The sequence below is a fragment of the Helianthus annuus genome, chromosome 5 (genome assembly GCF_002127325.2).
Source record: "Helianthus annuus cultivar XRQ/B chromosome 5, HanXRQr2.0-SUNRISE, whole genome shotgun sequence".
Taxonomy (NCBI): Eukaryota; Viridiplantae; Streptophyta; class Magnoliopsida; order Asterales; family Asteraceae; genus Helianthus; species Helianthus annuus.
The window spans coordinates 171,572,190-171,595,559 of record NC_035437.2 but is presented as its reverse complement, the minus strand read 5'-3'; the positions used below and the strand labels follow the sequence as shown (position 1 = coordinate 171,595,559).

General features: G+C 38.9%; 2 protein-coding genes across 2 annotated transcripts; one reads left to right on the top strand and one right to left on the bottom strand.

Annotated features, from left to right (window-relative positions):
* Positions 1-314: 314 nt before the first annotated feature.
* On the bottom strand, positions 315-10,422 carry LOC110942112 (glycerophosphodiester phosphodiesterase GDPDL3). Its single transcript, XM_022183832.2, has 9 exons — positions 10,210-10,422; positions 8,770-9,063; positions 8,401-8,513; positions 7,447-7,948; positions 7,256-7,294; positions 5,588-5,872; positions 3,921-4,063; positions 2,456-2,942; positions 315-835 (listed from the first exon to the last, which is right to left on the bottom strand). The coding sequence occupies exons 1-9, from the start codon at positions 10,307-10,309 to the stop codon at positions 552-554; spliced, it is 2,247 nt and encodes a 748-aa protein (XP_022039524.1). The 5' UTR covers positions 10,310-10,422; the 3' UTR covers positions 315-551.
* Positions 10,423-11,001: 579 nt separating this feature from the next.
* On the top strand, positions 11,002-20,965 carry LOC110944094 (extensin-like). Its single transcript, XM_022185809.1, has 3 exons — positions 11,002-11,208; positions 19,757-20,383; positions 20,789-20,965. Exons 1-3 carry the CDS (start codon positions 11,002-11,004, stop codon positions 20,963-20,965), a joined length of 1,011 nt encoding a protein of 336 aa, XP_022041501.1.
* Positions 20,966-23,370: the final 2,405 nt, after the last annotated feature.

The following is a 23,370-nucleotide window of genomic DNA, read 5'->3' as shown; positions in this document are numbered from 1 at the left end:
TTCAATTCCAATCTATATTCCTATTAATCACAATCGGATATCTATCATAAATGGACTACATATAAATATGACCCGCAAGGGCGGACCCAAGCTTTGGTTTGGGTGGGCGGGCGCCCCCCTTGAAATAATTTTTTTAGTGTATTTTCGAGGTAAAAATCCCGACTGCACCCCTTGAAAATTTGGTTGAACCCTTCGTTCGCACCCCCAGAAAATAATTCTTGGGTCCGCCACCGTCAACCTAATAAGACTTGAAACACTTTTCATCTTGAAACTTTCATGTTGATCAGGTGATTTTTTAAGTGATAACAGTTGACTAAATAGATGCATCTAAACCTACATACTGAAAGCAATAAAGCCAATTGTTAAGGTACAAAAGAATTCACAACATATGTTCCTCAGTCTCTACCGTTCAGTCCTCAAATTACATACGAGGAACATTAATACTTACAAAATACTAAACAACCAGAGCCGAAAATGGTTCAAAACATTCTTTATAACTAACCCAAACTAACCGTGTAAACGTCACTAAACATAGATGAGATACCGTCATTTCATATCATGAGAAAGATAATCACTGCAGTGGCTAGAGAAGATAGCAGAACACTGGCGGCAGTTTTAGGTGGTTGCCCGCTAGGAGGCGATGTTGAATTACCAGCTGGCGGTGGTGATTTCTTTGTAGCGGGCGGAATAGGTGCATCTGCCACGGTTAACATTGGGTTGGGGGCCTCAGCTGGCGGCATCATTTGCGGTGATATGATTTGCATCAACTGGCCTGGTTGAGCAGGTGCCATGTATGGTGGGGTCTGATCTGGTGGTAATCCTAAACACGGGCTACCTGTATTTGTCAAAAGATATAGACTTATGTGGGTTACACAAAATCGGTAGATTTAGACTACGTGTATCTCTAAGAGTCTAACGGGATAAATGGGTCGAAAGCCATTCAAACAGTTTTCAAAAATGCATAAAGTCTCCTAATTCGTAATATTGAAAAGAAGGTTAGATTATTATCTAAAAGACTTAGTTTTTGTAGTAATACCGAACATAATAATTACTTATAAAAGGCGAATTGGAAATAAATAATCCCACCTAACTCAATTTGACCGATAATAATCCCAAATCAGTTATTGGCCGATAATAATCCGAACTGGTCAATTTCTTTTGTAAAATAGTCTGCCGTTAAAATAGCTTAATGGAGTTAAGTTTTTTTTTCCGAATTACAAACCGATGTTTTAGGGCTTTTGATCAGAACGACTATACGAGTCGATTGATGTAAAACTTACCTCGAAATTGTGTTCGAAATGGCTTGATTTTTGTTAATTGGAAGTTTAAAGTTTAAACACCCGAATTGAAGCACCGTTTTCGTGGGTTGGGGCAGTATTTCGAGGTATGTTTTACATCAATCGACTCGTATCCTCGTTCTGATCAAAAGCCCTAAAACATCGGTTTGTAATTCGGAAAAAAAACTTAACTCCGTTAAGCTATTTTAACGGCGGACTATTTTACAAAAAAAAAATTGACCAGTTCGGATTATTATTGGCCAATAACTGACTTGGGATTATTATCGGCCAAATTGAGTTAGGTGAGATTATTTATTTCCAATTTGCCTTTATAAAACTGGAAAGCAATCATAGATGAATATGTTTTTATAGGCCCAGCGCAGTCAACCTATTTCAACTCATTCTAGAAAATTATTGGCTTTATCCGTTAAGCCTTAGTTATTAATATAATAATAATTAATAGAGTAAAGTACACGGATGGTCCCACTGGTTTACCAAAATTTTGGATTTGGTCCTAAGCTTTCCAAAAGTACACAGATGGTCCCTGTGGTTTGCACTTTGTAACACATTTAGTCCCCAACTTTTTCCAAAAGCACATGGATGGTCCCTGTGGTTTGCACTTTGTAACACATTTAGTCCCCTAACTTGGACTAAATGCGTTAAAAAGTGCAAACCACAAGGACCATCCGTGTACTTTTGGAAAGATAGGGACTAAATCCAAAATTTTGGTAAACCACAAGGACCATCCGTCTACTTTACTCTAATTAATATAATAATATTGTATTCTTGTTATAATTACTGTGATAATTTATATGAAATTCGTACAAGAGTGGATGAAAAATGTTTACTTTTTCAACCCGTAGAAATAATTATTTGCTTTGTCCCGTTATGCCTGTTCTATTAATATATTTAGTGATTACCGTTACAATACTGTATTTGTAACTATAAAATCTGTACTCTTAAAAAAACTCGTAAAATAATGGACAAAAATGTATGACCCAATCCGGCCGATTTCAACCAGTACTAAAATTCTCCTGTTTCAACCCAAACCAGTTTTGACCCGCAGCCCAACCCGTATATCCCCAACTGTACATATTGCTCTTATCTCTGTGTCTAATTCTTCACAAAAAGCATAACTGGACTGATAATGAAAAGTTTATCAGATATAATAAACTTACTTCTGTATCGGGCTGCAGTAGCTGGATAATCTGTAACAACACCATCAGCATTAGCTCCCGTAACATACGAATTTATTTCAACATACGGGTCAGAAAAGAAATCCCACGGCTGTGAAATGAACTCATTATTCATAAGCTGTACGTAAACCGGGAGCTTAAACGCCTGAAGCTTTGCCACAACATCAGTTTGATCAACAAGAAATCCTGCATTCTTCGGGAAAATCGATTCTTTTCCGACAACTACAGAGTTAGCCATCTCACTGATTTCAGAGATTGTTGAATTTAGAGCATCACGGATATTTTCATTAACTTCGTAAACAAGCTCGTGTCGGTTGCTTTTTGCCTTGAATAGTTTCAAAACCCCGCCGTCGGAAGATTGGATTAATATTTTCTTGGTTTTTTTATTTTTGTAAGTGGAATTATTCAGTACATCCATCACCGCATCTACAACACTTATTCCTTGATTTGCTGCTAGGTATGGTGCATTCTGGATGTATAAAAAAACAAAATAGTGTCAGTTTTAGGGCTGCAAACGAACCAAACATTCAGCGAACAGTTCGTGAATCGTTCGGTGGGAAGTTCGTTCGTTTATTAAACAAACGAACACGAACAAGAAATTCCGTCCGTTTAGTTTAAATGAACGAACATGAACAGAGGCCGCGTTCGTTCATTTATGTTCGTGAACGTTCAGTAATGTGTTCATTTATGTTCGATTGTGTTCCATAATTCATTAGTGTTTTTAGTATATATTTTATTTAAATACTTAAAAACGAAACTAAAATATTTAATAAGTGTCAGTGTATTATATATTTTGTTCATAAACGCTTGTTTGTGTTCGCTTGTTTCCATTTGTGTTAATGAACATTAGTTTGTGTTCATTTTTGTCTATCAACGTTCGTTGCCTAAACTTAACAAACGAGCACGTTCATTTCCTTAACAAACGAACACAAACATAAAATCTCGTTCGGTAAGTGCTCATTAAAAGTTCGTGAACCCATATATTTCTTAACAAATGGAACACGAACAAGGTCAGCTCTACTAGTCAGTTTTGTTTTCAGTAAGATGGAGGAGGCAACATGGGCGGGTTGCTTAACGGGTCAAAACAAATCGTTTTTAGTACGGGCCAAAGCAGCCAGCAGGCAGGCCAGTTCGGGTTTGATTGACCCGCAAACACCTTTTATTCCATTTTTAATGACTATTTAAAAATAGTTATTGCATTAGTGAGGGTTACAAATACAATATTGTTACAGTAATGATCTAAATCTTTGAATAATTAAGATTTACAAAATTGAATGCATAACATGACTCTGTCATTTTTACTTCATTTTGTTAGAACTTGATATAACAAATTGTACAATAAGCTATTTCATTTTATATTGCCGTGTTCCGTGGTCATTAAATCATGTTATGTTCTACACTTTATAAGATGCACAAAAGACAAGAAGAGCGTAGACGGTAGACTTACCTTAATATTTATCAAGACACCAGAAATAGAAGTAGCGTTACTTGCAAAGTCCAAAAAGTCAGACAAGGTCATAAGCCTTCCATCATTTTTGGATTTCGGATTCCGCAACAAAGTATAGTTCTTATATGTGTTGAACATTGCAGCTAACGACATAAAATAGAAAAGAAAAAAATACGGAGATCAGGATAAGTGTAGAAAGACGCAAATAATGTTACTATGGCATCAAATAATAAATGAGAAAGAAAAGGTAGACTAACAAACAAGAAAATAGTTACTTATGCAAGGTTTGAACTCAAAACATTCATATTCTTTTCATGAAGATAACTGTTGGTCCGAATGTAAGAATATAGATTTTAAAAAGGGAAAAATTACAACTTTTGTCCTTTATCTTAATACCACTTATCAGGCGGTGTCCTTTTTAACGAATTTTGACAAGTTTTGCCCTTTACAAGGAATTTTATTGCACGTTTTGCCCTTTACAAGGAATTTTGTTGCACGTTTTGTCCTTTAGGCTTAACTCAGTTAGATTTTCTTGTTATATCTTGTCACCCAAGGGTATTTTAGTCTTTTTACCCATTTATTTAATATTTTTTAAAAGAATAAAACAAAATATTTTAGGGTTGACTCTTGAAATAAATGGGTAAAAAGACTAAAATACCCTTGGGTGACAAGATTTAACAAGAAAAGCTAACTGGGTTAAGCCTAAAGGACAAAACGTGCAACAAAATTCCTTGTAAAGGGCAAAACTTGTCAAAAAATTCCTTGTAAAGGGCAAAACTTGTCAAAATTCGTTAAAAAGGACACAGCCTGATAAGTGGTATTAAGATAAAGGACAAAACTTGTAATTTTTCCTTTAAAAAGACTGAAAGATACACTTAGATATTAAATAGACTACCCGTGTTAGCACTTCTAGTCTTTTTAAAGAATATAGGCCGTTCTTGCTAAAGCTTTTTTGTCCATTTAAGAAAACCGTAAGAGTAAAATGCCATTTTCATCCCTGAGGTTTGGCTACTTTTGCGACTTTCATCCAAAGGTTTGTTTTTCCGCATCTGGATCCAAAAGGTTTGAAATACTGCCATTTTCATCCGTCTCGTTAACTCCATGCATTTTTTTAACGTTAAGTCAGGGGTATTTTCATCTTTTTGACATATTTTTTATGATTAAAGGGTTTGGGTGGGGAGAAAGTTAAGACAGGTGGATCTTTATTTCTTATAGAGTTTTTTATTATTATTAAAAATGCCTAGAAAGACGGAAATGCCCCTCATTTAACGGAAAAAAATAGATGGAGTTAACGAGTCTGATGAAAATGGCAATAAGATTTCAAACCTTTTGGATCCAAATGTGGAAAAACAAACCTTTGGACGAAAGTCGCAAAAGTGGCCAAACTTCGGGGACGAAAATGGCATTTTACTCAAACCATAAACAATGAACACATTTATTATAATTACAAAAACAAGATTAATACAACAATAATCTAAATCTTTAAATAAAACAAGTTAGGATGTCGTATCTCGTATGCGCTAAAAAAGACACTGACGATTTATAACATGTATGATTTGTTCCCTTTTAACTCAACTATGCGATTTGAACCATTCATAAGTAAATTGGTCAAAACAGAACCCTTAAGTAACAGATAACTGAAACAGAACGGTGAGTCGAAAACTTACGTCTCAAACTCTGAATCTGGCTCCATGTGAGGCTGAATGTATATATTCCAGGACCTGCCTGAAGCTCAGGAATAGTTAATGTAAGATTGTTGAAATCTGCCTGTGCAACTGTTGTTCTTTCAAGTAGATTTATAGAGCCTAAACAAATAGGTGTCCCGTCACTTGTAATTTGAACAGGGCAGTCGATAATATCCGCACCATCGGAAACAGCTTTTCTATATGCCAAATCAGTACAACCTGGGTAGTCCCCACTTGCTCCTTCATATGTGATGATTAGTGGTTTTGCTGAAGCAAGAACAAACGATAAGCTATTGGTCAGTCAGGTTGAAAGTTGAAACAGGTTTGTTTTATGTACGTGTCAAAACAGGCTGGGTCGGGTTTGACTGTCATAACAAACTTTCGCCCAAATTTAAAAAATTGATAACATATTAATACGCTGAGTATGATTACAAAATCAATATTATAATGACCTAAATTCTTTAAATAAACAATTTCGGAGATTGTAATGCGCTAAAAACTTACTTGGGTTGGACCATCTTTAGAAACTTTTTATATTAAAAAAAGCTAATGATAAATGAAGGCGTTAGTTATGATTATAAAGAAAGTTGTTGATAGCGAATAGTGGACGATAGCGACAAGCAATCTATACGCTACCAAGCGATAGTGATGAAATAACAGACGCTATTTTATGTTTAGCGATACACTAGAAGAAAATTTTAGAAATATTTTATATGTATATTATATCCAAATGCCGTGTTTCTATACGTATATTTAACAAAAAACCTAAAATCCAGCTATTGTATACTAATATTTTATCGCTATCTACATGAAAACCAGGAAAAAAAAACAAAAAAAACCTTGAAATCCCGCTATTTACTTGCTTGGAGGCGCCAAAATCAGATAGCGATAAATGAGCGCTTCGCTAAGCTATTCGTTGTAGCGCTCGCTATGAGCGCTTTTAACAAACTATGATTGTAAAAACAATATTATGAGAATTATAATCTAGTTATTTGGATAAAACTATCTAGGAGGCTTTATGCACTAAAACAAACTTTGAGTGACTTTCACCCGTTTGACCCGTTTTCCTTTTAGCTACCTTTTTTTAAACCCATTTGAACATTTGAAAGACACACCCCACATGAACCCATTCACAAGTAAATAGATCGAAATTACCATCTCTACACGATAGCCATTTTCAAACATCCTAGTATAGCTGTATAGGTATTGTTCGTGTTCGTGTCCGTTTGTTATGGAAATATATGTGACTTCATGAACACTTACCGAACGAGACTTTTTGTTCGTGTTCGTTCGTTAAGGAAACAAACGTGTTCGTGTTCGTTTGTTAATTTTAGCTAACAAACGCAGACGAACGTTCCTGAACACAGACAAGCGTTCATGGACAGAATATACAACACACTGATACTTATTAAATATTTTTTATATTTGTCAAAACATTAAAGTATTTAAATAAAATATAAAAATTAGAAACACTAATGAGCTATCGACCACAAACGAACATAAACAAACACGTTACCGAACGTTCACGAACTTCCTGCCGAACAGTTCACGAACTGTTCGCTGAACGTTCAGTTCGCTTGCAGCCCTAAGTATAGGAACTAATCAACCACCTTTTGTCATTGTTAAAAAAAATAGTTCAAAACGACTGACCTTGCTTAGATTTAGCTTTTCCCAGGTTAGATAAGCAATCTGCAGGGATAAGACAATAAGAATCCAAAAAAGAATTAGGGATTTACTACTCCAACAGGACTTTTAAAATCTATAACTGTGAAATTTATGTTCAACCATGAGTGGTCTTATATATAGAAACATTAAAACGAGTAGTTAGTGTATAAACATACCAAAAGCCAATGATGGAGTAATGGGGTTGTCAGACAGAACACCATCCACGGTGAACTTTCCATTCTCAATGAAAGAGAGATACTCTGACACAGGGTCATAACTGTAATTATATGCAAAAGACACATCATTCATGAAATCAGAAGCAAAAATTTCAAGACCCTCCTTGTGAGCATCTAACACCAGTGAGGTAGAAGGTTGCAGATAGAAATCCTTATCCACAGGCCATATATACGATTTTGGAACAAGAATCCCAGAAGCAAATGTCTTGATAAAAGTTAAATTAGTCAACAGAGAACCATATGTTTGGTTGGTTGACGGCTCGGTTTCGTCCTGACCTAGGAAACGGAAAACTAGTTTGGTTTTGCTTGCTTTGAATCTTGCCACAATACTTCTCAGAAAGTTAACCTCGGGAGATGATATGTAGTTAATAATAGCTTTTCTTGATGTGCTGATAACAAAGTTTTTCATACTCAAATTGTGTTGGCTGTAAAATGCATCATGCTGCAAAGGCATAAAGAGAATGATTGTTAGTAATGGTTGAGATGGTGATTTTACAACCTCCTAAAGTCCTAATTTTAATTTGAGTAAAGCACACGAATAGTCCCTGTGGTTTTTCAAAATTCTGAATTTGGTCCCTAGCTTTCTAAAAATTCACAGATGGTCCCGGTGGTTAGCACTTTGTAACGCATTTAGTCCCCAACTTTTGTCAAAAGTACATGGATGGTCTCTGTGGTTTGTTCTTTGTAACGATTTTAGTCCATAACTTGGACCTCCTAAAAGGCTAAAACCTTTAGATTTGTTGGCTGGGGACTAAATAAGTTACAAAGTGCAAACCACAGGGACCATCCGTGTACTTTTGAAAAGCTAGGGATGAAATCCAAAATTTTGGAAAACCAGAGGGACTAACCGTATACTTTACTCTTTTGATTTGTAACTTACAAAATAATAATCACCTGAATGTTCAACCAGAGTCCAGGTGGTTTCACTTGCCCAATAACATCTCCAACAGTTAGTATTTTAAATAATCCGTCAAAAACTGGACTTCGAGACAAGATGCCTTGTGCTACTGTTGCAATACAAGATGAAAATGTGAGTAACGGTAAGACCAGAAGAGTGTCACATGACAACTGAAAATTTCATATAAATAAATGTGATACGTTCTTTCTTCTCTTTATTTAATTATATTTACCAATTTATCGTTCATGCGCAATCTGGTGCATTTGTATTCAAGTTGCAACATGAAGCAGCATCAATGGAAGTTTCAATTTACGGTCAAAGTTAAATATAATATTAAGTAAAATAGTAAATTATGTTCAACTTACAGGATACTTTGTCTAGGTCATCAAGTGAGAAGTCAACCGGAAACCATCCTGACGTAGGCACCCCATTCACAAGGTAGGTTTTGTTCCCCTTATCATAAACCGAAGAAATCAAGGTACCATTATCAATATTAAGATATGGAAGACAAATCCCGACATTATCACTGGTCAATTGTACATCACACCATAAGATCGTGTCAGGTAGACCAGTAATCAAAGCAAAATTGTAGGCATTGATACTTGAGTCAGGAAATAATCCTGAAAACCCACCGCGTGCAACAACCAAAGGAGGATCTCCTGCAAAAGGTTGGAAAGCATATTTCACATTTAAGAAATATGATACAAAACAAACAGGCCGGTAACATGATATTCACGAGGTATTGGACCCAATAGCCCCATCAAATTGAAGCATCAACCCTTGCTAGACAGTGTACACTTTACTTAACTGTGTTCCCGAGTTAAGTTAAGGAGAGAAAAGAAATGATTCTTTCATTTTCTTTTCTTTCTTTCTGTTTCTTTCCAAATTGGAATGATTAATTTTAGGCAAAAAACTCTCATTTTCTCTTCTTTTCTCTCCTTTAATGAAACTCTAAAACACAACTAAAAATGATTTCCTTTTAAACAGAATAATTACTACCTTTCACGTATTTTGATATCCTATCTAGTAGCTAAGCTTCTTTCGGAATAAAAATACTTCAGAAGTTACCCAAAGCAAAACATAATCATTGTAGAAACCAGTTATATTTTTAGTAATACAGTTAAAAACTTAAAATATCTTGTTATTTAGAACTTCAAACAGTCAACTGACGGCTAACAAAATCAAAAACCATATGCATGCATATGCGTTAGCCGTTAAGGATAATTTACACCATCTAATCGTCGTCTATGCATAGATCTCTCAGAAAGTAATACATCAGTAGATCACAAATTCACAGCTCACTTTACACAAATCCTTTAACTGTTTAAACTGTTTCAATGCTCTATCTACATTCTAACCCTAGAACTGAGTTGACACATTCATAATCCTCCAAAATCAAAATACATTCATAAAAAATAAACCACAAAACCCTACCTAACCTTCTTCCATAATCAACATACTTCAAAAGTCCCCAAAGCAGTCATATCAACATATCATCTTAACATCCATAACTTCAAACAATCAATCAACCGTCAACTAAACCAAAAACTCGCACACATTAACCTCATTTCACACCGTCCGATCTTCATCTTCTACAGATCTTCCAGAAACTCACAGATCACAAACTCACATCTTATTCACACACGTTTTCACACTAGCTCTACTCTAAAACCGAGTTGCAGCACAAAATATTCATGCATTCGTTCTTCCAAAACCTAAATCCTCTAAAATTGAAACAAGTGACTGAACACAGAGATCGATGAGTGAAACGAATGAGTAGAATCAGTTGATGTATGTTTGTTTACCTCTTAAGGTTAGCCAGGGTGAGGTTTTGGTGGTGCCAGATCCCTGAGCAGCGGTTAACGATACCGTAAGTAGGAAGAGTAGCCACCGGAGCTTCCACATTGCCGGAAACTCGAGGTTGAGATTTGTGTGGTGTACGTACAGTGAGATTTGAGTGACGAAATGTGTATATGTATCTAGCAGTGTCACTTCCTTTTTTGCAAATCTATTATTTGGACAGACGGTGGGAAGATGTACGCAATGATATGTTACTCGCCCCCACTCTTGTGTAGCTTGGCTTGGCTTGGCTTGGCTTGGCTCGGCTAGCTAGCTTTTGAGCTTTTCTTGTTTTTTTCTTAATTTATAGAGGAGTTAACTGCCATTTTCGTTCCTGTGGTTTGGTCACTTTAGCCATTTCAGTCCATTTTTCAAAAATGCGTCATTTTCCTCCCCGATGTTCTGGAAAGGTGCCATTTCAGTCCAAAAATCATAACCCAGTTAAGTCGGTTAGTAAATAAGGACTGATTGTGTAAATTTGTAACATAAAGGACGGATTGTGTAAATTTGTAACACCACCACCACTAGCCCTGCCACCACCACCACTCCGCTGCCACCACCACCACCACCACCACCACCACCACCACCGCCACCACCACCACCACTCCGCTGCCACCGCCACCACCACCACTCCGCTGCCACCACCACCACCACCACCGCCACCACCACCACTCCGCTGCCACCGCCACCACCACCACTCCGCTGCCACCACTACTACCACTCCGCTGCCACCGCCACCACCAATTTTGTTGATGATAATGTTGTTGCTGCTGTTACTGTTGCTTCCTTCAAATATTAATAGAGGCGATGATGATGATGATGATGATGAATTTGTCGTTCATCACCGCACCACCACAGCCCTGCCACCACCACTCTCACAGATGTCAACAGTGTCATCTCCCCCAAAGCGGTCAACAGAAGGTCAAACAGGAAAGTCAACGGCTCAAATTAACGACCAAAATCAGGTTATATTCCAATTAACCTGGTGCAAACATTGTACAAGTATAAACGAATGAACCGGAACAAGAAAAACGAACCGTTAACGGCTGGAACGACGTGTTGACTGATTCCGGTCACTGTGAAGATTCCGGCGAAGTTGCAGGTTCGGTTCTGGCTAAAATTGATGTGTTTGAGCATTGTGAGGGGTGTAGAATGTTTGTGGGGATCTAAGGAACTTCAGATGTCTGTTCAATTCGACCCAGATCGACAGAAACAGAAGATTAACACGTGGGGTTGTGGGGTGTCGGAAAGATGGTCGGATTTACTCCGGTCACCGGAGTAGAAAGGTAAAGGTGATGGTGGTGGTGATTGCAGAGCATAGAGAGAGAGAGTAGCGGAGTGGTGGTGGTGGTGGCAGCGGAGTGGTGGTGGTGGCAGGGCTGTGGTGGCGGTGGTGGCAGCGGAGTGGTGGTGGTGGCAGGGCTGTGGTGGCGGTGGTGGCGGTGGTGGTGGTGGTGGCAGCGGAGTGGTGGTGGTGGCAGGGCTAGTGGTGGTGGGGTTTAATATTTACTTAAATGGTCCTTTATGTTACAAATTTACACAATCAGTCCTTATTTACTAACCGACTTAACTGGGTTATGATTTTTGGACTGAAATGGCACCTTTCCAGAACGTGGGGGAGGAAAATGGCGCATTTTTGAAAAATGGACTGAAATGGCCAAAGTGACCAAAGCACAGGGACGAAAATGGCAGTTAACTCTTTATAGAGACAAATAACAAACAAAAAAATATAATCAATATACAAAGCAACGGAGCCATCATATTATTTTTGAATTCCTCCAAAAGGAAGTGTGGTAAGTTGATCATTTACCGATCAGGAATTGATTGATCCTATTTTTTTCTTTATTTGATGGAAGGTAAGGGCCAATTTTATTGTAGAGCCATATGCAATGCATAATGCTCGTACGGTTGTTCGATTCTATCTTTTTTGTATCTTTCCCTCATATCATGAAAAATAGAGAATCCTTTTATTATCTTATACTAGCGGTAAGACCCGTGTGTAAATCTTAATTTTACACCATTGTGAACCTTACGCCTTTTTTACTTACTGATCAAGGTTCTCGGCATTAAAAAATCTTCGTAAACTAAATCACATGTGTATATGTTGACATTTAAGAGATATACAGTCAAAAAAATCAAGGGCAATGGTGATATTTATGTGGATTAGACACAAAAAAACACTCAACAAATGGCTACAATTTAAGGAATGTGTTTATTGACGGCATCAGATTCCTAATTGATGGAGAAAGGTCTGGTGGCAAGAAAAGCTGCTTCAAGGAGGTTGTCAAGTGTTTTCGCTCGACGATTCCATTCTTGGGTGGTCGATTTGGCCCTTGTTCCTGTAACTCGAATCCTAGCCCGGTATATCCCATTTTAATTTTACACCATTGTGAACCTTACGTATTTTTTACTCTCTGATCGAGGTTCTCGGCATTGAAAAATCTTCGTAAACTAAATCACACGTGTATATGTTGACAATTAAGAGATATACAGTCAAGAAAATCAAGGGCAATGGTGATATATATGCGGATTAGACACCAAAAAAACACTCAACAAATGGCTACAATTTAAGAAATATGTTTAATGACGGCATCAGATTCCTAATTGATGGGAGAGGTCTTGTGGCAAGAAAAGCTGCTTCTAGGAGGTTGTCAAGTGTTTTCGCTCGACGATTCCATTCTTGGGTGGTTGGTTTGGCCCTTGTTCCTGTAACTTGAATCCTAGCCCGGTACATCCCATTTTAATTTTACACCATTGTGAACCTTACGCCTTTTTTACTCTCTGATCGAGGTTCTCGGCATTGAAAAATCTTCGTAAACTAAATCACACGTGTATATGTTGACATTTAAGAGATATACAGTCAAGAAAATCAAGGGCAATGGTGATATATATGCGAATTAGACACAAAAAAAAAAAAAACACTCAACAAATGGCTACAATTTAAGGAATGTGTTTAGTGACGGCATCAGATTCCTAATTGATGAAGAAAGGTCTGGTGGAAAGAAAAGCTGCTTCTAGGAGGTTGTCAAGTGTTTTCGCTCGACGATTCCATTCTTGGGTGGTTGGTTTGGCCCTTGTTCCTGTAACTCGAATCCTAGCCCGGTATATCCCATTTTAGTTTTACACCATTGTGAACCTTACGCCTTTTTTACTCTCTGGTCGAGGTTCTCGGCATTGAAAAATCTTCGTAAACTAAATCACACGTGTATATGTTGACATTTAAGAGATATACAGTCAAGAAAATCAAGGACAATGGTGATATATATGCGGATTATACACACATAAAAACACTCAACAAAGGGCTACAATTTAAGGAATATGTTTACTGACGGCATCAGATTCCTAATTGATTGAGAACGGTCTGGTGGTAAGAAAAGCTGCTTCAAGGAGGTTGTCAAGTGTTTTCGCTCGACGATTCCATTCTTGGGTGGTTGGTTTGGCCCTTGTTCCTGTAACTCGAATCCTAGCCCGGTATATCCCATTTTAATTTTACACCATTGTGAACCTTACGCCTTTTTTATTCTCTGATCGAGGTTCTCGGCATTGAAAATCTTCGTAAACTAAATCACTCGTGTATATGTTGACATTTAAGAGATATACAGTCAAGAAAATCAAGGACAATGGTGATATATATGCGGATTATACACAAAAAAAACACTCAACAAATGGCTACAATTTAAGGATTATGTTTAGTGACGGCATCAGATTCCTAATTCATGGAGAAAGGTCTGGTGGCAAGAAAAACTGCTTCTAGGAGGTTGTCAAGTGTTTTCGCATGACGATTCCATTCTTGGGTGGTTGGTTTGGCCCTTGTTCCTGTAACTCGAATCCTAGCTTGGTATATCCCATTTTAATTTTACACCATTGTGAACCTTACGCCTTTTTTACTCTCTGATCGAGGTTCTCGGTGTTAGGGCATGAATTTCATGTTAAGGATCATCTATCCTGAGACTGGGCATGGATCACGGATCCTTAACGAGTTATGAAGGGAGTCTGAGGATCCAGGATCCTTAACAGAACTTATGATTTCTAACAATTGTCACGTTTTTAATGTTTATATGCAGATAAAGGACGTAGTGGGCTGACTCTCAACTGGAATTTAGGGGAATATTCGTTCAAGATGCCCCACATGTGCTAGTTTCACAACGGTTATGGAGTAGACATGATCTTCCTTGAAAATAGGACTTTTTGTTAGCTTATTTATTGGAGGGGTTGATCAAGTGTTAGGGACATTCATACACATTCAGGAACACACACATTCCCTCTCGCAAACTAGAGCTCTCTACACTCTTAGTTATCAGTTGTAACACACTTGTTCAACATCCAAAGTTGTAATCTTTTTTTATGCAATATAGTTGGTGATCGGTAGTTTCCATCACCCGAGGTTTTTTATGCCAGAGATCTTCTAAAGATCAAGGGTTTTTTCCTCGTATAAATCTCGGTGTTCATCGTTGATTTCATTCATACATTGTTCATACATTTGTTCTTGTAATCAAGCATCACACCTCGCAATATCGGATTTGGTTGCATTATCCTTGTGTGATTTTTGACCAAAACAGTTTGGCGCCCACCGTGGGGCAATTGATGCTTCAATTCTGAGAAATTTCATTCATTTCATTCATTTATGTGCATTACCTTCAACCACATGGCTTCTCAGGTAAAAACCACTCCAAGTTATATCTCGGCGGTTACCTCATCACAGGGCATTCCACCGTTGCATCATCTTCCTCTTGCATTCCAGAAGAATGCTGAGAATGCTCTGAAGAAGACAACCCCCGTTTTCACAAAAGTAACTACTGTTGTTTCTTCTGCTCCTACTAACAATGATCTTTATTCTTTGATTTCGCAGATGAAGGATCACATGCAGCAGCAGGATAAAACTAATGACATGATCCTTCGCGAAATTGATGAAATCAAGAAATTGATCAAATCAGCAGAGGATCACTCCCCATTGATGCCCAAGTCGTTGGATTTTACTACTCCATCATCAACAATCCAGTTTTCCAAAGGATCCAGTGTCTAGATTCAAGGATCCTCTATCCTTCGGCAAAGATCACTGGAGTCAGCGCAGCCTCAAGGATCCTACTTCCAGCCTCAGGGATTCTTCACCAGTTTAGGAGGATACATGGGGACGCAGCCGATTCAAGGATCCTCTCAGGTTCAAGGATCCTCCTTCCAGGTTCAAGAATCCTCATCTCAGGTTTGCGGATCCATGGATTATCCTCCAAGACCCCCAGCTTTGGTGCATCAAGGATCCAACGTCTTCCAGTATCAAGGATCCTTAGGGAGTCAATAGCCTAGAAGTTCAGAGATTCATTTGGGAGACTTCATCCCAATGCTGACTATTGCTTCCTCTGGTCCATCAATTATACCAGAATCCCGTCAATATGGATTCACATCTGGAGTTCCAAACTTGAATCCTCTGGGAGGTAACACTTTGAATAATTCATATACCGCTAACCATGGCTTTATGCAGGATACAGGTATCAACCAGGCTATGGCTAGGGAATTACATAAATTGAAGGATATGATATCCAGCGTTCCAGGAGTGGTTAAGCCCATTCCTGAAATTCCGGATGGAAGCCACATGATATCTCGTTTTGCACCACCTCTCTGTGATGCAGAAATCCCAAAAAGGTTCCAGATACCAACCATGAAGTTATATGACGGTTCGACGGATCCAGAAGAGCATGTGGCTCAATACAGAGAAAGGATGGAGATCAATCCCATTCCTGAAAGGTTGAAAGAAGCATGTCTATGTGTAACACCTTGAAAATTCCTGTCCATTAGAATAAAGACACGTGTCATGTGTGACGGACGTGTCAGAGAAACCGGATTTTAATAAAGAGATATGTGGTAGGATTTCTAATAAAAAGGGGCGTCATGTATTTAAAATACCTCTGAACGACCCAAGGGCGACACGTTATTAAATCACCTCTGAGCGACCCGACATTTTTATAAATCCCAAGATCCTTAAATCAATTGATGATCATCTCATACGATAACCGGTTGCTCCTGAATAAATAAAGTTTCATCTTTATTGAGGGCTATGGAATTATAGGTTGTTACTACTCCTAAATCTAAATAAAAATCCTTGTAAATAAGTTTTGTTATAGTTTGGCCAACTTCTATGAAAATCCAAGACTCATCCTTCGTAATCTCCGTCAAATATTCAAGACTCTTATGAGTTAAATGGAATGGGGAACATGTAAGAGTCTTCCCTTCATGCAATGGCTGTGTAAGTGGTCCCACAAGCTGAAAAAGAAATGCGTGTTTCGAGTTTTGTGGTTGCATGGTCAAGACTTAAAAGTTTGCAAACTTTTGTCTTCTGGCCATCGCTTACGGACCGCAAGGCCCTTGGCTTACGGTCCGTAAGCAGGGTACATGGGAATGTTCCGCATGGATCGGTTACGGACCGCAAAGCCCTAGGCTTACGGTCCGTAAGGTGGGCACCTGAACCATGTTTCAGTAAAGTCGGTTACGGACCGCAAATCATGTAGCATACGGTCCGCAAGAGGTCCTTACGGACCGTAAAGCCTCAAGCTTACGGTCCGTAAGACCCTCGCTGGCAGTATGTTTTGGACAGCTGCCTGTCCAGCCCTTTAACCGACTTAAAACGTAAAATTCTGATTCTATGGGCTTCCTAGGCAGTATATAGACCCTTAGGGACATTTGGGTTGATCTTGTAACTACCCTATACTTGCTTGGCATGATCTTGGAGCATTGGGTTCACTATAAATAGAGTTCAAGCTTGTTCATTTGAGACTTGCTCATTTGGAACCTTGGCTAAAGAATTTCTGGAGCTCCTCTGGTCACCAACTCTTTTCTTAGGCTCTCTAATCCATCTTAGGACTCTTGTAAGTGTCCTTAATCTTCTTTAATCCTTTCTAGCTTAGCTAATTAAGTAAAAGTCAAACCGTCGTAATTAAGGTTTGACTTCGTGATTAAGAATAATGTGCTTTGTCTAATCACGAATTAAAGATACTTTTAGGAAGGTAATTAAGTGGGTAACAAACCCTTAAAAGGGTATTTCCAGATTCCCACTCTAAGCATGTCAATTGTCGGGTCAAAGCTAATTATAAAAAGTCAACAGAATGCTTAATTTCGAATTAACGCATAATTAGCAATGTAGGTTGTATGTAACCTGTTTGAACATTAATATAACTTGGTAATAAGTATAAAAACATGTTCCAACATGTTCAACTCGACAATTTTCTGTTTAGACCCGGTTCGGAACCGAAAGTCGCATAGTTTGACTTTCGCTTTGACTTTCAGTTCTGACCCGTTTTAGTCAAGATTAAAAATACCTTAGAGCTTCTTTTGGACCTATTAACATGTTAGTATATCCTCCTGTGATTATACAATGTGGTTCATTAGATATCTTGTTCATATGCATGTTTCCGTTAAATGCCCATATGTTGACCATTATGCCCGAATGTCCAAAAATTATAATTTTTTAAAATGTAAAAGGGTAGACACCTTAGTTACTGAAATATAAAGTTGTCCCCAAAATTTGACATCAGTTTGAGGTCTAGATTAAGAGTTATGCTCGTTAGCGTAATTAGAAGCTTTCTTAATAAATAATTAGCGTATTTAACGCATAACCTATCTAAACCCGAATTTTATACCAAAACTTTATACCCACTGTTATATAATAATATTTTGGGAATTTTAAAGATTTTTATTCATTTTTAGGCTGAGCATAACTACAGGTTCTAAGCTTATTTCGGCTTATGCCGGTTTTACCCTTTACGGTCATAAAATGAGTTTTACATAACCTTTTGACCCCAAACCTTTTCCTACTTATTTGTTATATTAAATATGATATTTTGAGCCTTCTGGAAATATAAAAATACCAGCTTTCCTTTTTAAACCCGGAAATGGCTCCAAATCGCCTTTTTAGGCATTTTTACGACATAGTATATGTCAGAACGAGTTTATATATAAAAGGTCTAATACCTACTGATATATTTTATAAAAATATATATTATAACAGTAGACTAAAGTTGGAAACTCAGATTTTCCGTTTTTACCCTTTTAGCCTATGTAAAATTACCAAAATGCCCTTATGAGGCGTAATTGGCGTATAAAAACATTTGGGGCATATTTGGACATACCTTACGGATATTACAATATATTTGGTGCATATAATCTCAGGAAAACTTGCATACGACTTATATGGTTACTCGTTACGCACTTTCGCGTTCGGATCGGCTTATGTGACTAGTTCACGCATATTAGCCGAAACGGGTCAAACCATATCATCTAAGTCTCAAAATTCAGAATGTGTTTAGTTTACCCATATTATACAAGTATCCAAGCTTGTAGGGTCTAAATCACATTCCTTCCCGGTTTTCGCATTCCTCGCGATTAAACCATATTTATTCTTCGAAACTAACCGGTCTAAGCTTAGGCTATGTTAAAAGACCCGTTAGGATTCTAATAGGTTATTATAACCTTCGTTCCAGAATAGGAGCCCAGTAAAAGACACGTGCATTTTTGAATTTGTGGTTATACTTGCTCAGGTAAATACTTTTAACTTATTTTCCCTTATACGGGCTTGGGGGTACGGTATATGAAATACCGCTTGGTCGGGCGATTGACCCCATCTCATTAGTATTTGGGTATTATCAATGGGACCCGTTTAAAAACTTGGTGTTGTTTGTTTTTATGCCTTTGGGAGCTTAATGACCATGTCCCGGATATCCTTGGCATCATTTTTGGCCACGACCTTGACACCCGGGTGTAGGCGTACACCCGGTATTATGTCCATTATTTTTAAGGTATTAACGTTGGCTTCCCGCCGCGGACTTATACCATGTGGTGTGTCATTTAACCTTAAACCCGATACGACTTGGGCGACTGAACGGTTAACAAACATGTAAATCTTTTACAAGTTTAACTCTGTTTAATTATTCCCAAGTTATAAAATGTTTTGTGCCTTGTGCATTCAAATCAATTTTTTTTAAAACCTTTTCAAAATGAGTCAGTCAAATTGTATTTACCAGTGCAAACTGACGTATTTTCCCCAAAAAGATTAAAGTGCAGGTGCTATACGCAATAGGCTGGTTTCTCCTTAGCATCGTAGAGTCTCGCAAGCTTTTGGGATGCATATATCTGTTGAACAATTTCTTTCTTTTTCTTCGATCCGCCTGTGGATCTATTTTGACTGGTTGTGATACTTGATATTACAATTAATAGTTGAAATAAATCTATTTTCATTTGCTTCCGCTGTGCATTATAATTTGTGTTGTTTGACATATGATGATATCAACTACGTCACGTAATCCCCCACCGGGCCCACCGGTGACACGTGGAAATTAGGGGTGTGACAGGTTGGTATCAGAGCCAAGACTGAGTGAATTAAACACTAGCCTTTTGTGTTTAATCTCAGTGCACAAATTGCACATTCTTCGAGTTCCAAGTCTAGACATTGAACATAGGACAAACTCTGCTTTGTTTTATTTTGAGTCTTTTATTATATTGTTGTTATTGTCTGATTATTTTATGCAGGTCATCATGCCACCCAGATTTCTTCGCGGTAGAGGCAAAGGACCCGTGTCAGGTCATGATCACGAGGCCGGGCCGTCGCATCGACGTACTCCTTCCATCACCATGAGCACCAGCCCGCAAGAGCCATGGAGGCTCTATATTGAACCTGGAAGGCGATCTGTATCCCTTAGCTCCTCTCCTTCGTACCAACACTCTTTTGGGCCCCATTCAGAAAACGAGCCCAACAACCAGCCGCCAGCTTTCATACCTCTTCAGAGATCCAACTCTCATCACTCTTTTGGCGACCCAACACCCGTTTTCCAAAGCCGATTTAACCCGGCTAACCTTTTGCCAGAACCCGTGGGTTTTAACCCACTTGGACCGGGAGACCACTTTTCAGGGGAAAACGACATGGACGAGGATACTGACCCCGTGGAACCTGCATCAGGAACGCCGAATCATCCCATTGAAATCTCAGATGGGTCATCATTCCATGGATCGCCATATAGCGTACCGGACAGTTTTATGGAGAAGTTCAACCAGTATGATTGGTACTTCACCCCGTCTGAACACTCGCATCATCAGCAGCAACAGGATCCTTCGGTGGGTCAACAGTTTGTGGCAGCTACGCCACCGCCACCACCGCCAGTAGAGCAGCAGCCGCCTCCGGAGCCACCGAGGCGAAGAAGGTCGAACGCACGGATGTCCGTGCGAGGTGGAGTTCGGATTAGTACTCCCCAGCCATCAAGTGGCAGCCATTATCCGCCACTTCAGGAGGAAGAGGACCCATATAATGGTGGTCCGTCAAGCCCTATACCAGATGTTAACTCAGTACCTGTGGTACCACCTTTGGGTTTCGATAACCCGATTCCTGCGTATGCTGGGTCAGCAGCATACAACCCATTCGAGCAGCCGGCGCACACCCACTACAACTACCACTATGGTTATGCGGAGGTAGATCCGTATCAAGTAGCTCAGGACTACAATGCCCTTCATCCTGAAGGACCATATGGAGGACCATGGACTACTGGTTACCCGACTTATGGGTACTAGCATCAGCCACCTCCTCCACCGGTGTATCAGCCGCCACAGCCACAGATTCAGCAGGAAGTCCTTGAGAGGCTAAACCAAGTTGAACAAGAAGTTCGTGAAGACCGCAGAGAGCGGCAAGGTTTCTTCAAAGGGCTGTCAGACTTGCTTAAGGGGAAGTCGAAGAGGAGGGGTCATTGAAAACCCTGATTATTTTATTTATGTTGTCATTCAGTCCCTGCGTGGACTTGTTATTCCAGTATTCAGCTCCTGCGTGAGCATGTGGTTTGTATTCCGCTCCTGCGTGAGCAAGTTTGGTTAGTTAACCCCTGCGTGGGTTTGTTCTTGTTTCCCGCCCCTGCGTGGGCATTTTCATTTATTTTTAGTAGAAGTCCCGTATTGGGCAATTATTGTACTGTTTTAAAACAATTGGTGAGATGTTTTAGTTAAGTTTTCATTTTATTAATTGCATGCATAAGATATGAAAATAAATGAAATATTTAAAAGGATCTACCATTATAATTAATTGGTAAAATCTAAGGTGAACCAAGACCTAGCTTTATAAAACAAGGCCAAGATGGTAGTTCCATAATTAGGTTAAGATCCATAATTAACATCTCAATTTAGGACTAATCTGCGTTAATTACTAAAAGAATCTTAGAGGTAAAACCTAGCCTTTGTGTTATTCAAACCTGGCCAAGATGGTATAACCCACATAATAGATTCCAATTATTAACATCTAGTATGTTAATGCTCTTGGCAAACTGTGAATCAGTAAAGTCACACAGGCCATGTACATTTGGGTTAATTTCTAAATTCCCTTAAAATTATTGAACCACTTCTTTGAAAGTGAAGTGCCTGTGGGCAATAATTAAATGTCCTCCGTGACTAAGGACAGTGGTAGCTCATGACTCCCTGTTAATTAATGGTAGAGAATTATGATTCGACCTAAAACACCTAGATACTGTAAAATCTTGGTTATTAAATATCTTAACTGTTTTTGTGACTAGGCCTTATGTGCTAATAATAAAGTATTATAGGATAATAACAACATCCTAATGTTTTAATAAATTAACCTAAAATGGCAATTTAAAACCTTGGTTAATAAAACATAAAATACTATAAAGAGCCTTTAAGTGAAAATCTTGTCTATTAATTATATGTAGCGTTGAAGCTACATGACCAGATCAGAGGAAGCCAATAGCCATCCGATTGAGAACCGTGATGATGCAAAGTTCCTAGTGACTAGTGCCGAGTTGAAAGCGATTGTGAATGAAGCGGTTGAGAAAGCCTTAGCGTGACAGTACAGTGAGTACAGTGAAACCCGCAGTAGAACTCTGTCTGCACCACATGCGAAACCAGAGAATCATTCTGAGATTCGCAACAAGCCGCCACCTACTCCTCCCAAACCTAAGAAAGATGAGGATCGTCATTCCTCAAATGAAAACAATGTTCACCCCAAGAAGCTTGTGGTTGATGAAGCCCCACGTGCTAAGGGTTGCACGTATAAGTATTTTGTGTCATGTAAACCTCGAGAGTTTACAGGGGAGAAAGGGGCAGTTGACTGTATGACATGGCTTGATGAGATTGAGACAGTGGTAGACATCAGTGGATGTGCTGAGAGGGATATGGTTAAGTTTGCATCCCAGTCTTTCAAAGGTGAGGCTCTAGCCTGGTGGGGAGCATTGATCCAGGCTTCTGGAAAAGCTACCCTGTACAGTATGTCTTGGGAGCAGTTTGTTGCTCTTATCAAGGAAAACTACTGCCCTCAGCATGAGGTTGAGCATATTGAATCCGATTTCCTATCCTTGGTTATGAAGAACCTTGATTGCCAAGCATACCTCACCAGTTTCAACACCCTATCCAGATTGGTTCCTTATCTGGTAACCCCTGAACCAAAAAGGATCGCGCGTTTTATTGGGGGTTTGGCCCCAGAGATCAAGGCCAGTGTGAAGGCCTCGCGACCTGTTACATTCCGATCTGTCACCGACTTATCTCTGTCTCTCACTCAGGATGCAGCGAGACAGAGAGCTCTAAGAAGTTCGGAATCTGACAAGAGAAAACGTGAAGATGATAATTCACGTCGATCAAACAAGAAGCATAGGGGAAACCATGACGGTAAGAAAGGCTCTGAGGCCAGGAGGAACGAGCATCGGTCGGGCGATAAGCCCAAGTGCAAGACCTGTCAAAAGCACCATTTTGGGAGGTGCAGGTTTGAACAGAAATCCCAGTCTAAGATGTGTGGGATATGCAAGTCTTCTGAACACCGGAATCTTGAATGCAAGAAGTTAAAGGATGCAACTTGTTTCAGTTGCAATGAGAAGGGGCGCATCAAGACTAACTGCCCGAAGAATGCCAAGAAGGCGGAAGAAGGAAAGAAGACCAATGCCAGGGTCTTTCAAATGAATGTTCAAGCCATCCAGAACGATAACGTCATAACTGGTACGTTTCTCATTAATGACGTTTTCGCAAGAGTATTATTTGATTCTGGCGCAGATAAGTCTTTTGTGGATAGTAAATTCTGTGAGCTGTTAGGATTGCCTGTTAAAGCCCTTAGTGCTAAATATGAGGTAGAGTTAGCAGATGGTACCTTAGAAACAGTCTCG

Excerpts from the sequence above, each read along its gene's own strand:
- LOC110942112 (XM_022183832.2), bottom strand. The coding sequence starts at position 10,309 with ATGTGGAAGCTCCGGTGGCTACTCTTCCTACTTACGGTATCGTTAACC. Across the intron at positions 5,873-7,255 it reads AAAAGCTAAATCTAAGCAAG|CAAAACCACTAATCATCACA; the intron begins GTCAGTCGTTTT and ends TTCTTGCTTCAG. Across the intron at positions 836-2,455 it reads TACTGCAGCCCGATACAGAA|GTAGCCCGTGTTTAGGATTA; the intron begins GTAAGTTTATTA and ends TGACAAATACAG.
- LOC110944094 (XM_022185809.1), top strand. The coding sequence starts at position 11,002 with ATGTTGTTGCTGCTGTTACTGTTGCTTCCTTCAAATATTAATAGAGGC. Across the intron at positions 11,209-19,756 it reads AAATTAACGACCAAAATCAG|GTCATCATGCCACCCAGATT; the intron begins GTTATATTCCAA and ends TATTTTATGCAG. Across the intron at positions 20,384-20,788 it reads CGCCACCGCCACCACCGCCA|CATCAGCCACCTCCTCCACC; the intron begins GTAGAGCAGCAG and ends TATGGGTACTAG.